The sequence below is a fragment of the Xiphophorus hellerii genome, chromosome 14, assembly GCF_003331165.1.
Source record: "Xiphophorus hellerii strain 12219 chromosome 14, Xiphophorus_hellerii-4.1, whole genome shotgun sequence".
Lineage (NCBI taxonomy): Eukaryota > Metazoa > Chordata > Actinopteri > Cyprinodontiformes > Poeciliidae > Xiphophorus > Xiphophorus hellerii.
Genome location: NC_045685.1, coordinates 18,432,337 through 18,444,371, shown reverse-complemented (window position 1 = coordinate 18,444,371; position 12,035 = coordinate 18,432,337). Strand labels below are relative to the sequence as shown.

Below are 12,035 nucleotides of genomic sequence, written 5' to 3'. Positions count from 1 at the left end.
GCGCCACCGATTGGCCTGGCATACCCACTACACCATTTTATGCCCAGTAAACGATTTTATCTTTTGTCATTTTTCATAGCTTTAACAACAAATTGAAAGAAACTGTGTCCTTGTGAAATACTGTGACCCAAAATATCCGATTAAAAACTGTTTATCTAGTTTCTTTCACTCATCTCACACAAAGAGCTATGAAGCCGATGGGAGTCCAGTAGCATCCCTCACTCCAGAACATTTTCAATGAAATGCTAACCGGACAGGTCCAGAAAATCATCTCATATCCTCCACTCAGAGTACCAGCCTCTTCATGAGGTCGGCATGCAGACTGAAACGCTTTCCTTCAAAGCCATAAGCAGCAAACACTAAAAAGTAGCTGTAGCTAATGGTCTTCTAGATTTTAGACTATATTAATATGTCTATAATATTAATTTCTCTTATAATGGATCTATTACAGAAGTGTGAATGTAACGTTATGGTTATGGATTTGGGCAAGACAAATTTCCTTTGGACAATAAAGCTTATTTTATCAATAATGGATTCATCCAATTACCTGGGACAACTTGTGTCCTAGAAATAAGGAAACGATATACTGCACACAGGAGTAAGCTGTGACTCAGTCAGTGGTGGTTTTGGCTTACCACTCTCCAAACATGCAAACATTGCACAAGTTTTGTCTAGTTTCCACCTGATTTATCTAAGAAATCACTATTGATCGCCTCTTACTTGCAAAGGCTTGCAAAACACTCACAATACCACAAAACACTTTCAGTTTTGTAGATTCAACAACTAGAAACATTAGTTAAATCAAACTAACGTCTTAACACATTTAGAGATTAGGCACTTATAGAACACTATGGAAAAGTACTTAAACTATTTTCAGTTTCATTTGTTTTACCTCTAGCAAGAGATTAAATGTTTCAGATTATAAAATAAATTCAACATCAGACTGACTGAAATTACAAAAAAGAAGAATTATTGCCTAAAAACGTAGAGACTAGTTGCACCTTTTATTGCACCAACGCGCTTCTGCAACATCTGGCAATGAGTCTGATTGATCAGCGCTGATCAATTTAGTTTTAATTCAGTCACATTTGAGGATTTTGAAATATTTACAGCCTGATTGAGTCGACAGAGCAGCATCTTTCAAGATTCTCTGCTAAAGTTGAACTTATGGATTCAATCATAAAGTCACAGTAAGTTGTCCAGATCCTGAAAAAGTAAAGTAGCCTCACAGCATCATACTGCCTCCACCGTGTCCCACTGACACGCTGTCTTAGCTTTATTTCACAACCAATCTCCAAATCAATCCCACCTCAATGCTGTTAGTCCACAAAATATCAGAGTATATTCATATAGTAACATATTTCCATGTATATGCTTTTCATAATTGTATTTATTTTATATGTAGTTATATTACAGTACTTACAATATCACACTTATTTAAATATTTTTTATATAAATTTTAAATTGCTTATGGTTATATTTGTATTTACAGATATTTAACGCTTGGGGTGGAGTAACTTGTCCATGACTAAGCTGTTTATTTCCCCTTGGGATCAAATAAGAATATCATATTCTATGTATATATTTCTATAATATATTTGGATATTTATCTAATATATATATATATTTGAATATACATTGTAGATTTAATTCAATTCAAGTTGAATTCAATTTGTCCCATAAAGAAAATAAATATTCTTATTCATATCATTCACGTTTCGTGGATGTTGTTGTTGTGGCAGAAAGGATTATCTGTAGCAGTCAGTCTTGCATTCAATCTGAATAAGCCTCTGACTGAAGACTGTTACTGTAAGACAGTTTTATGACTGTAATAAATCAACGGCTTATCATCTGAGCAGCAGAGATGATATTTCACATGTCCTGGATGACACCATCAGTTGTTGGTAAGCACTGCTAATCCACCTCGTTTGCTTTCGCCGCTCCTCTTTAAATCCGGGCAGAGAGACACTTCAGATCGTTTGAACTTCCTCTTTCTCTCTCTGCTCTGCATCCATGCATTCTCCTTTCCAACTCCACTGGGATTTGGGGTCGTAGGTCAGGTGTTATTTGAGTTCCGAGATGATAGTCAACTGCTCCAAGGTGTAGAAACAACACCCGGTTGTCACGGTTACGCATCACAGCGACAGTTATGGTGTGTAATGAGAAAGTAAAGATGTCAGAACAAAAATCCTTCCAGCTGCATCCAAACCCAGACATGATATTTTTAAAAACAATGCCACATGTCAAACAAAGAAATAAAAGTTTACAAAAAACAGACAACATCTAGGATGTTGTTCTACGCTATTAGTTGGCCTCCTGGATGAATCAACATTACACTCAGAGTAATTTTGGTAGACCAGCCACTCCTTAAAAATAGATATAAAGGACAGATACATGTAAAGGACTTTGCTTTTCATCTGTTCTTGAATTTCCTTAAATCAGGTCATGATTTTTAGATCTTTTAGCCTTCTTCATGTTGTCATACGGGTCCTATTGAAGTGATATGTGGAGTCCATAAGTCAGGCAGTCATCAGACTGGGTGCGGCAGTGGAACAAACTTATATTTGTCTGACATAAATATTGATTTAATGATCTAAAACATGTAAGTGTGATAAAAAAGCAAAGAGCGTGGCCTGTGCGCAGCAGGTTCTGTTTGATCAAAGTCGCCCGGCTCCCGCTGGGCTCTGGGACAGATGTTACGCATATTTTCCTGTTTGGCTGCAGAGTAAAGGTTGCTTTGAGGATGAGCAAACACCTGAATGACTCTGACACAACAACATGAAGGATACAGTGAAGATTATTATTAGTGTTTTTAATATTTCCTTGAAATTGCTGAAATTTTGTTAATTCTGTTTGTGTGCTTTGAGGTAAATCGTGACGCCGTTTTTTTTATTGTTTTAAAATGTTAAAGTTGTTGAGGCGGTTGATTTGAATATGTGTTTTGATCTTGTTTGTGTTTTAAGGGTTAAGGATATTTCTTTTTTAGTATTATTTTTTATGATTCTATTGCAATGTTTGTGGTGTTGAATGTTCTGAGGATCAATAAATAAACAAACACAAAAGTTTGGAAATAAAACAATCTGAACATAAGTTGCCATCTAAATCAGGGAAAGGAAACTGAAGCTAATGTGTGGCCTGCACAGATAATAAGCATCTGATGCAGGTTTCAACATGTAAACTGAGACGGGTTTTTTTTTTTAACAACCTTTGGCATTTATTTTGTTTGGAGTGATGGAAGAAAATCCACATTTTGAATGTTTTTCACTGGATTCTGCGTAAAATTAACCAGTTTTATGATTTTGATTATCAGGTTTTAACCAGATCAAGAAAGCTGACATGTATATTTCTGATTTATGTTGTATAGTTTAATCAAAGACACTGAGAGTTATTAATTTTTAACTCACTTTCAGCTTTGCAAAGCATCACTACACCCTGATGACTTTGCATGTATTGATTTTGGCTCAGAAACTACTGATAATTAGGCTGTTGATTCATTTACAGACTTATTACGTTTTTACAAACATCTACATAACGGCTCATATCTAATCACATTTCATGGGCTGCATTTCACTTATTTACTTTGATAGGTTTACTTTTTTTTTATTTAGTTTTTTTAATATCAGACAAATATTTAACAGACCTAAATCACAACAGATTTGGAATATTGATAAATTGTTTCTTATTTTTTTATTTGAAATATTCAGAACTGACATTTAAATGATTCAAAGTTTGACTTTGATCATCAAGATTGTTTTTCTTCATTGTGTGAATCCTCACATTATTGATTACATGTAATAAAAATGTTTAAAGAGTTTCTGCCAGACACTGCGGACAATCAGTGGTTGTTTTTGATATGGGCCACATGGGCAGTTGCCCAGGGCGGTACTGAAAAGGGTGGGGAGTGGGGCGGCTAGATCTTTGAGCCACCAGATAAGAAATTATACTTTTCTCTCAGGTGTGTTTTCAAAAACGTTTTTATTGCTTTTATTTGCAATAATTACACTATAACTTGACATTTGCCAGAATTTAAAATATTTTTTGTATATTGATTGGTTAGGAGGCAGCAGAAGGAGGGATTCATGCAAGAACCGCCACCGCCTGCATTTTTACTTCTTGTAGACTCCACCTAATTTTTATTTAAAATGTTATAGCATTTCAAAAAGTTCATAATCTCATATATTAAACCCAGTGGAAGAAAAGCAGGACCACAGCATCACCATACTTAACGTAGGACTTGAGCTACGTTTCACATCGGACTCAGCAGTAAATATGCAGGGAATGGTTTTGGGGACTTGGTGATCCCATTTTTGTTTTTCTAACAATAAGCTTTGAAAATATTCCTATCTCTCCTCATGACAGAAAGATAATATCCAGTTCTTGTCCAACCTTATAATTGCCTAAAAACCTGGTGACTGGTTGTGCCTTTTATTGCACCAACGAGCTTCTGCAACATCTGGCAGTGAGTCTGATTGATTTTGTTTTAATTCAGTCACAGTTGGAAGATTTTCAAACATTTACAGCCTGATTGAGTTGACAGAGCAGCATCTTTCAAGATTCTCTGCTAAAGTTACTGTCACAGTTCTTGTTGTTTCAAATGTTTTGAAGTCCAGAGTAAAAGCATTCATAATCGTTTTACATTTTTTCCACTTTTTATCATGTTACAATGACAATATTTGATTCATTTTATTGGAACAAAGTAGCGAATTGTTGAGAAGTGGTAGGAAAATTCAACACATCTTACAAATAATAATCATTCAGCCCAAAAAAGACTTGCAGATGTAATCACAGTCACAAAGCGGCTCTACAAATGCACCCCACACTTTTCAGATTTTTACATGAAAAAAATGTACAGACCAGATAATTATAAAATAACTTTCTTTCCGCTTAATCAAAATTAGCTTTATTGGTCAAAATTGAACAGCACATAGATATAAAGTATAAGCAAAAGAAAGGAAATTAAAAAAACAATTATCCATCCATCAGATGCTGATTAGCATCTCAAAAGCTCAAATAAAACCTGAACTACGACCATAAATTGTTGAAAAATGAGGCTTTATGGATGCAGAGCAGGACCAAAGAGCAGAGAGAGGAGGAGGAAGTTCACACCAACCCTGACTCCAACATCTCTTACTTTCTAAACATACAGCCAGACAGAGACTTAAAGACCAGTGGCAAAAGCAAACGATATGGATTAGCAGTGCTTGCCAGTAACTGCTTGTGTCATTACTGTGGAATGTCACTTCTGCTGCTTGGATGTTGAGTTTCTGTCTCATGGTAGTCATGAGGCAGAAATAGTTTTCAGTCAGAGGCTTCTTCAGATGTGCTGTAAGACTGACTGCTACAGGAGACGCTTCCTGCCCACAGCATCACCATCCACAAGGACTCCTTGAAGATTCTTGGATGAGTTAATGAATCAAGCAATTAATCGCATTAATTGATCATTTCCAATCTGATGATTAATATTTTTTTTACTTATTGTTTTTTGTTGTTATGTTTCATTTTGGATATTTAAAATATCTTCCAGTGCCACTGTTTACAAAATTTAAGTTTATTGATCTTTGAGGAGGAAAACTACTCATTTATTACTTGAAAATGGCCTCAAATAGGCCGCTCCCATTAAGCAATAAATCAGTTAATCGCACAATAAATTGTTCCCATTTGTATGATAGATTGATTTTTTTCTTTTCGCTCTCTTTCTACCAAAAACTGGGTGAGAAAAGTCTTCAGTTTGGTGCTTTGGTCTGAACTTGCCCCTTTTTTAAGGACAACTTGTTTACATAAACTTCACAACTCAATTTTATTTACCATCTGTTTTATTTATTTTATAAGCTTAAAATATCTTCCAGTGTAAAATGTTCATTAGAATTTAAAGTTTATTGAACTTTGAGAGGGTAAGCTTGCATTATTATGTCATTACTATTATATCACTTTAAAATGGTCTTGATAATACGCAATAACTTCTGGGACAATTTTTCTTCAAGCAAAATTCATTATTGTGACAAGTCTTTGACTTATTACAACATATAATTTCCCTTTTTTTGAATAAAGTATTTTTAACAGTATGAGTTGATTGCAAATCCAATTAATTAATTGTTTTAGTTAATCAATGTAAAATAAAATGGTAATAGTAGTTTTAAATAGGCACGGTGACACTTTAAACCATGCAGGAAGACCTAGAAGTTGCAGAGTAACAGCTGTGTGGTTACATGTGCTGCTACCACGCTGACAGCTCAGACACATGCAGGTCAGTTAGCCTTCTGGAGCAAAGCTCGGTCCTGGAGCTGAATGCAAACCAGCCTCACGCTCAAAACTCATTCATAAACACACACAACCTCCCGCAGGTACTCACATGCTGCCGCTGATTAGTCGGTTATCGGTAAGAGACGTGGATCCGCTGCCAAGTAACCGGACACCGAGTGTACACAGCCGACAGTCAGGCAGTGTTTATGGGTCCACTTCCTCTATTGCTAATGAGCTTCACACCTTCACAGACACGCTGCTTTGCTGGAAGAGGGAGATATGTGAGCTTGAATGTACACGAACTCTCTCTCTCTCTGTGTGTCTCTCTCCCGCTGTGGGGCTCACGCAGCTTCACGAAAGCAGAAGGAGTCAGTTCGGGACGGCCGAGCTCCGGCTCTCACACTGTCACTCTCACCCTGCTGGCTCACTCCCTCATGTGTTAGTAAAGGAGCTAGGACTCTTGGAGCTAGGTGCTAACTGTCTACTGCGGCTAACGTAGCTAGCAACTGGTATCCTCGTTCTCCTTCTGGCGGATGTGGCGGACTGCCGCTGCGCCTGTCTTCTATTTAATCTCTCTCCCTCTCTCCCTACGCTTTCATCGCTCTCTCCGTTTGGCGTGAGGCAGCTAGGCCACGCCCCCTTCCTCCTGCTCTCAGCCAATCACAGGGGAGGTTGGAGTAGCACGCGGTGAGTTTAAAGAGCACCAAACGTTCCAACATCACGTCGGTCACGTCACGTATTTAGAATAACATTAAAATAAACAATAAGCAGGCACATGCAGAGGGGGGGACGAGCGGGGCTTGAGCCCCTGCCCTTTTTATCCTTGATGCCCCTAGTGCCCTTTTTGAGGGTTTTTTTTATTTTTTTATATTTAATCTGTATGTCAGAAGGCTTGTTTGTGCCCCTCAGCAATAATATTTAGCTAAATATAATAATTTAGTAAAAATAAACCAGTCTGGCTGCCCTCAGTCTGATAATGACTCTCAGAGCCTCCATGTTGTTCAGAACCGGGTCCATGGTGAGGAGGAGGGCAGATCTGTGTCCTCTAACTACCAAATTATGGGCAAGAATATTTTTTCATACACTGGTTTGTGAATAAAAACGTAGGTCTGATGTTGACGTTAGAAGAACTGTTTCTATTTATATTTTTATAATTGTCCTTGCAATGGTGGGAAAAAACCCGCCTCGCCCCTAAACACAGAAATGCTTCGGCTGCAGAGAAAACTTCTGACTTTAACTTCATCATTCTGCTAAAAGCCCGGTTCGCTACAGGCAGCTTGAGTCGGTCCACCGACAGATAAAAGAATATCTGTCTTTATATCAGACATCCTGGTATAAGACACGGTACCGACTGTCACCGCGAGTCGCGACGCAGCTCTGATACATGGGAATCACATGTGATTTCCATGTGTATCAAATGTGCATCACATATTTCCACATGTGGAAATGTGTATATCACATGGGAATCACATGTGATTTTACCACAAAATGTTCCAAAATCACACAAATACATGTGCTTTCACATGTGATTCACATCTTTCACACATCAATCACATGTAAAAAGTTGTGTGAACCACATGTGGTTTTCATGTGGTCACATGTGAAAGTCACATGTGACTTTTTCATGGGATTTTTTTGGTAAGGGTTTTCCCTCAGTGATTAATGTAAAGACAAGCTCTTGTACGCCTTGTGAAAAGGTTGGCAGTGTGTGAAAGATGAGAGCATCTCAGGATCATGAACCAGCTGAAAAGGAGAAGATTTGATTACAGGAGTTTAAACTGATCCTTTGTGCTGCTGCTTTTGAAAGTGGACAAAAGACTATTACGCCTTTATCTCAAAAATCTTGTGATTTATTCCAGCTCTATACGGATTCCTTCTAAAATGAGATTACCATTGTTACTTTCTGGTGTTTGTTGAACAACTGAGAGATTAGGGGAAACCAGGAACAGGCTGGATAAAAACCTGACTTTAAAATGTTTTGGTCAAAGATAAATCTCTCTGATTAGTACAGCCAGCGTGTTACACAGTGTCTAAACAAATAAAGACAAGAATGATTGCTTCTCAACTCCTGTTTGTTCTCTTATCAGCTTTAGATAGGAGTGTATGCGCCACTCATAGGAGGACACTTTCATCTTAGCCAGAGTTACGACACAGACAGAAATAGACGTGAAACATGACCCCTATTAAAGGGAGATGGTATTATTTATTCTCCAAGCACATACTGCTATTTTAAAACAATCAAGTCAGTATGTTACTCTCAGTTGTTATAACTTAAGAGAGATTTGACGTTTCAATTTGATGCTTTGAAACTGGGTTCTGTCTCTTTAAGAAGCTCCTGCTCTTTCAGAATGAACTACATTCAGCATTAGTCTGAAATGTAGTTCATATGATGACCTCAGCAGATGCACCACCAGGTGTTTGCTAATGGCTGCTGCCGCTAGTCTGAAGATTGGCGCTCAAAGGAGGAGCTTTCAGGAAGTAGGCGGAGCTTTGTGAAAGCCTGTTTCCACCATGAATGGTTGCCATGGAGATTAAAGGTTTTCTCAAACATGCAAAGAATCAAAGCAACACTGTTTTTGACAGTATAAAATAATATAAAACTCCAAAAACTCAATTTAAAGTGTAGTTTTTAAATTTTTGTCATAAGTATCTCCATAAAAACAACCTAAACAACTCTTATTTATCCTATTTACGTTATTGCCAAACTTGATAACACGCACAAAGGCTGTTCATGTACCTACCTGACCATTAATCCGTCACGGTGATAAGACCCTATTCCAACTTGTAAGAGGTTGCGTACACTGTGGACAGGTCACCAGTCCATCACAGGGTCAGCACAGACAAACAAGAAAAGCAAACGTACAGAGTCGCTCCACAGGGCAGTGGCCCACTAACCCAACATGCTCCTGTTTGGTCTGTGAGCAGCTGAGACCACTGAAGCCTTTTTACGGTGCTAAAGGCCGAGACGATGGGATTAGTTTAAAAGAATATAACAAGGGAGTTTTTCTTTAAATGCTCTGATTGTTGGCTGATTTTTTTTCTCAGCCTGTTGCAATGTTGAACTTAGCAATAAACTGACATTCATCTGTAAAATTATATTTAGTTTTCTGATTTACAAGATATATTTGAACACATTCTGGCAAGATCTTTGATATTTAACGAAACTATTTACTGGCTTATTACATTAGTAAAACAAAATAAAAATAAGAAATTAAGAATCAGAAAATATTTACCTGTAATAAAGTAGACTGATTCAGGATGTGAGAGTGAGACCTCCTGTTTGTATACAAGCTTTGTTATTTTAAGTTAAACTTAAAAATGCTTTATTTATCCCAAAAGGGAATTAAATGTTGTCATTCGCTGCTGGTCATTGTTTTGTTTTAAAGTCACTAGGTTTGTGGCTGATGGCTTTATTAATAAAGGACTGACAGTTTCCAGCTCAGCTTGTTCAAAACTAGATTTGGGTGGAAAGCCGCCCAGTCTGGCCCCGCCCCTCAAAACATTTGGCTCCGCCCACTTTATTTGGGGGTGGGGCTACGTCACACATTAAGAATCACTGATCTGTTGCTGCAGAAACACAACCGGCGTGATGGTGCCACTCTGATAAAAAAATTATCTATCATAATGAGATAATTATAATTTTATTATGAGATAATATCTCATTATGATAATATAATTATCTCACTATAATAAGATAATGATCAATATAATGATCGAGATCACATATCTGAACGCCAGTCTCTACCCTGAGCTACTCCAACCCGGGGCGCTTGGTCTACCAGGTTTACTATGAAACGATGAGCAAGTCGTCATGACATGAGCAAGAAACAAATAAAATACAACACAGCTTAAAGCTGCAGTATGAAATGTTTAATAAAATATATATTTTTACATATTTGTTGAAATTGTCACCTTGTAATAATCTGTAAAACAACATCAAGGTTCTCTGCCTTCTAGAAACAAATCAAATCCAGGAAGAAGATCTAAACGCTGTCAATCACCCTGTGTGTGGTGCTGCTCATCCCTCCTTCCCTCATATACCCATTGCTCTCTGCTACACCGCAGCTAGCATAGCCTATCACGAATGCTAAGGCTAGTTAACATGACCACCAATGACAGCAGATTAAGTTTTGGTGTAACTTTAAGTTGTTTTTATGCCATTAGCAGATTGAGCAGCGAGTACATCAGATTGATTGACAACACCAAGACCCTCCTCCTGGCTCTGATTGGTTGGTTTTGGTTGGTGCATTTTTTCAGAGAGCAAAGATCGATCTTTTCATAGATTGTCTGCCTCATTTTATCCTCTCACAACATGGTGACAGTTATTACAAACAAGTAAAATTTATTTTTAAAAAAGTTACATACTGCAGCTTTAATATGACGTGTAACATTTGAACTCCGCAGATTTAAAGGTGCATAAATATATTTTTTCTGCATAACATATCCAACAATGTTTTATTTTCTCTAACACTACCTCATGTTTTTGTTTCAGACCCTTAAAAAGGACGCAGATCCACCGTGGCGCTCCATCTCCATGCATGTCACAACAGTAACCTAATTAAGCAGGCATGTTTTATTCACTGTCACCGCCCTGTTCTGGGAAAAATGGGAGAGCAACACATGGGAGACGCTGGGATTGGGCTTTTGGGGCACATGCTCAGTCATTTGGCAAAGAGTTGCTCCCTTTGAAAAGGTGAATGCCAACTGCTCAGTAACCTCTCTGTTCATTCTCTCTCTGGATTCCCACTCGGCTGCTAAATGCAGCCCCCCTCTGTCTGTCAGAAAAGGCCAACACTGAACTCTGCTGCTGCTGTTTCACCAGGTTTCCTCCTACTTTTGTGTTCACAAGAGATTGCTAGCTATCGCTTCATTTTAATACAAAAATCGGCATTATTAAGTGAACACAGGATTTAGCTGCAGAATAAAGGCAGCAGCACTTGATTCGTTCTCTGAACACTGCAAAAAAAACTAAATCTTACCAAGTACGTTTGTCTAGTTTTTAGTGCACTTGAAATAAGACAAAACTAACTTGCCTTAGCTTGTTTTAAGTCTGTAGTTCCTTAATATTGGTAAAAAAAATAAATTAATTAAAAAAATAAAGTAATTTTTCCCTCGTTATAAGTAAAATAAACTGACAATGAATTACCGGTAGTACTTATTAGGACTTATGAACTTAAAACAAGATCCTACATATAAGTTTAACCTTATTTAAATATATTAAGATATTTGCAGTATAAATAAGCCTACAACTACTTTGTAAGATTCTGTGTTTTTGCAGTGTTTAGTGGGAGGTTCACTGTTAGAAAGTGAATGAAAGGAGGGCAGACAAGCTATGTTGGACTTTTGTCAGAGGGAGGGTCTACTTTTATCTGCATACATGCAGATCTGTGCACAGATCATGAATCTATGCAAACACAGTCATCACTTTCTCAGATGTAACCCTTAGAAAGATAAGGTCAAAGGGCACAGAGTGTTTTGCAACACTTCAGCAAGAGCAGAAATGTGCACCCGGTAGTCCAGGAGAAGAAATGCTTTTACGCAACAATAATAAAACCACGTTTTATGCTGCAAGATTCAAACAAATCATGTTCGCACAATAAGAGAGGTTAACCATCAACAGGGTGGTTCTGTTGATGGTTAGAAATGAAAGTTGGAAATGAAACGGTGTGCTAGTGTCAATATTGGCCCATTATGTGGTTCCATGAACACTGAAAACATTGTTCATTCATTCGGATCCCTGCTATTGTTTCACAACCTGTCGACATAAAGGAGCCAAAAAAAACAACGTAAAATAA

The 12,035-nt window shown here is 37.6% G+C and overlaps 1 protein-coding gene across 1 annotated transcript in view; it reads right to left on the bottom strand.

The window, feature by feature from the left end:
• The window catches only part of pcxb (pyruvate carboxylase b), a 378,906-nt gene extending 372,090 nt beyond the window's left edge, over positions 1-6,816 (bottom strand). Inside the window, exon 1 of the mRNA XM_032584098.1 lies at positions 6,350-6,816. Within this exon, the coding sequence (XP_032439989.1) occupies positions 6,350-6,351 (2 nt within the window). The 5' untranslated portion in view covers positions 6,352-6,816. The remainder of the gene's footprint in view (positions 1-6,349) is intronic.
• Positions 6,817-12,035: the final 5,219 nt, after the last annotated feature.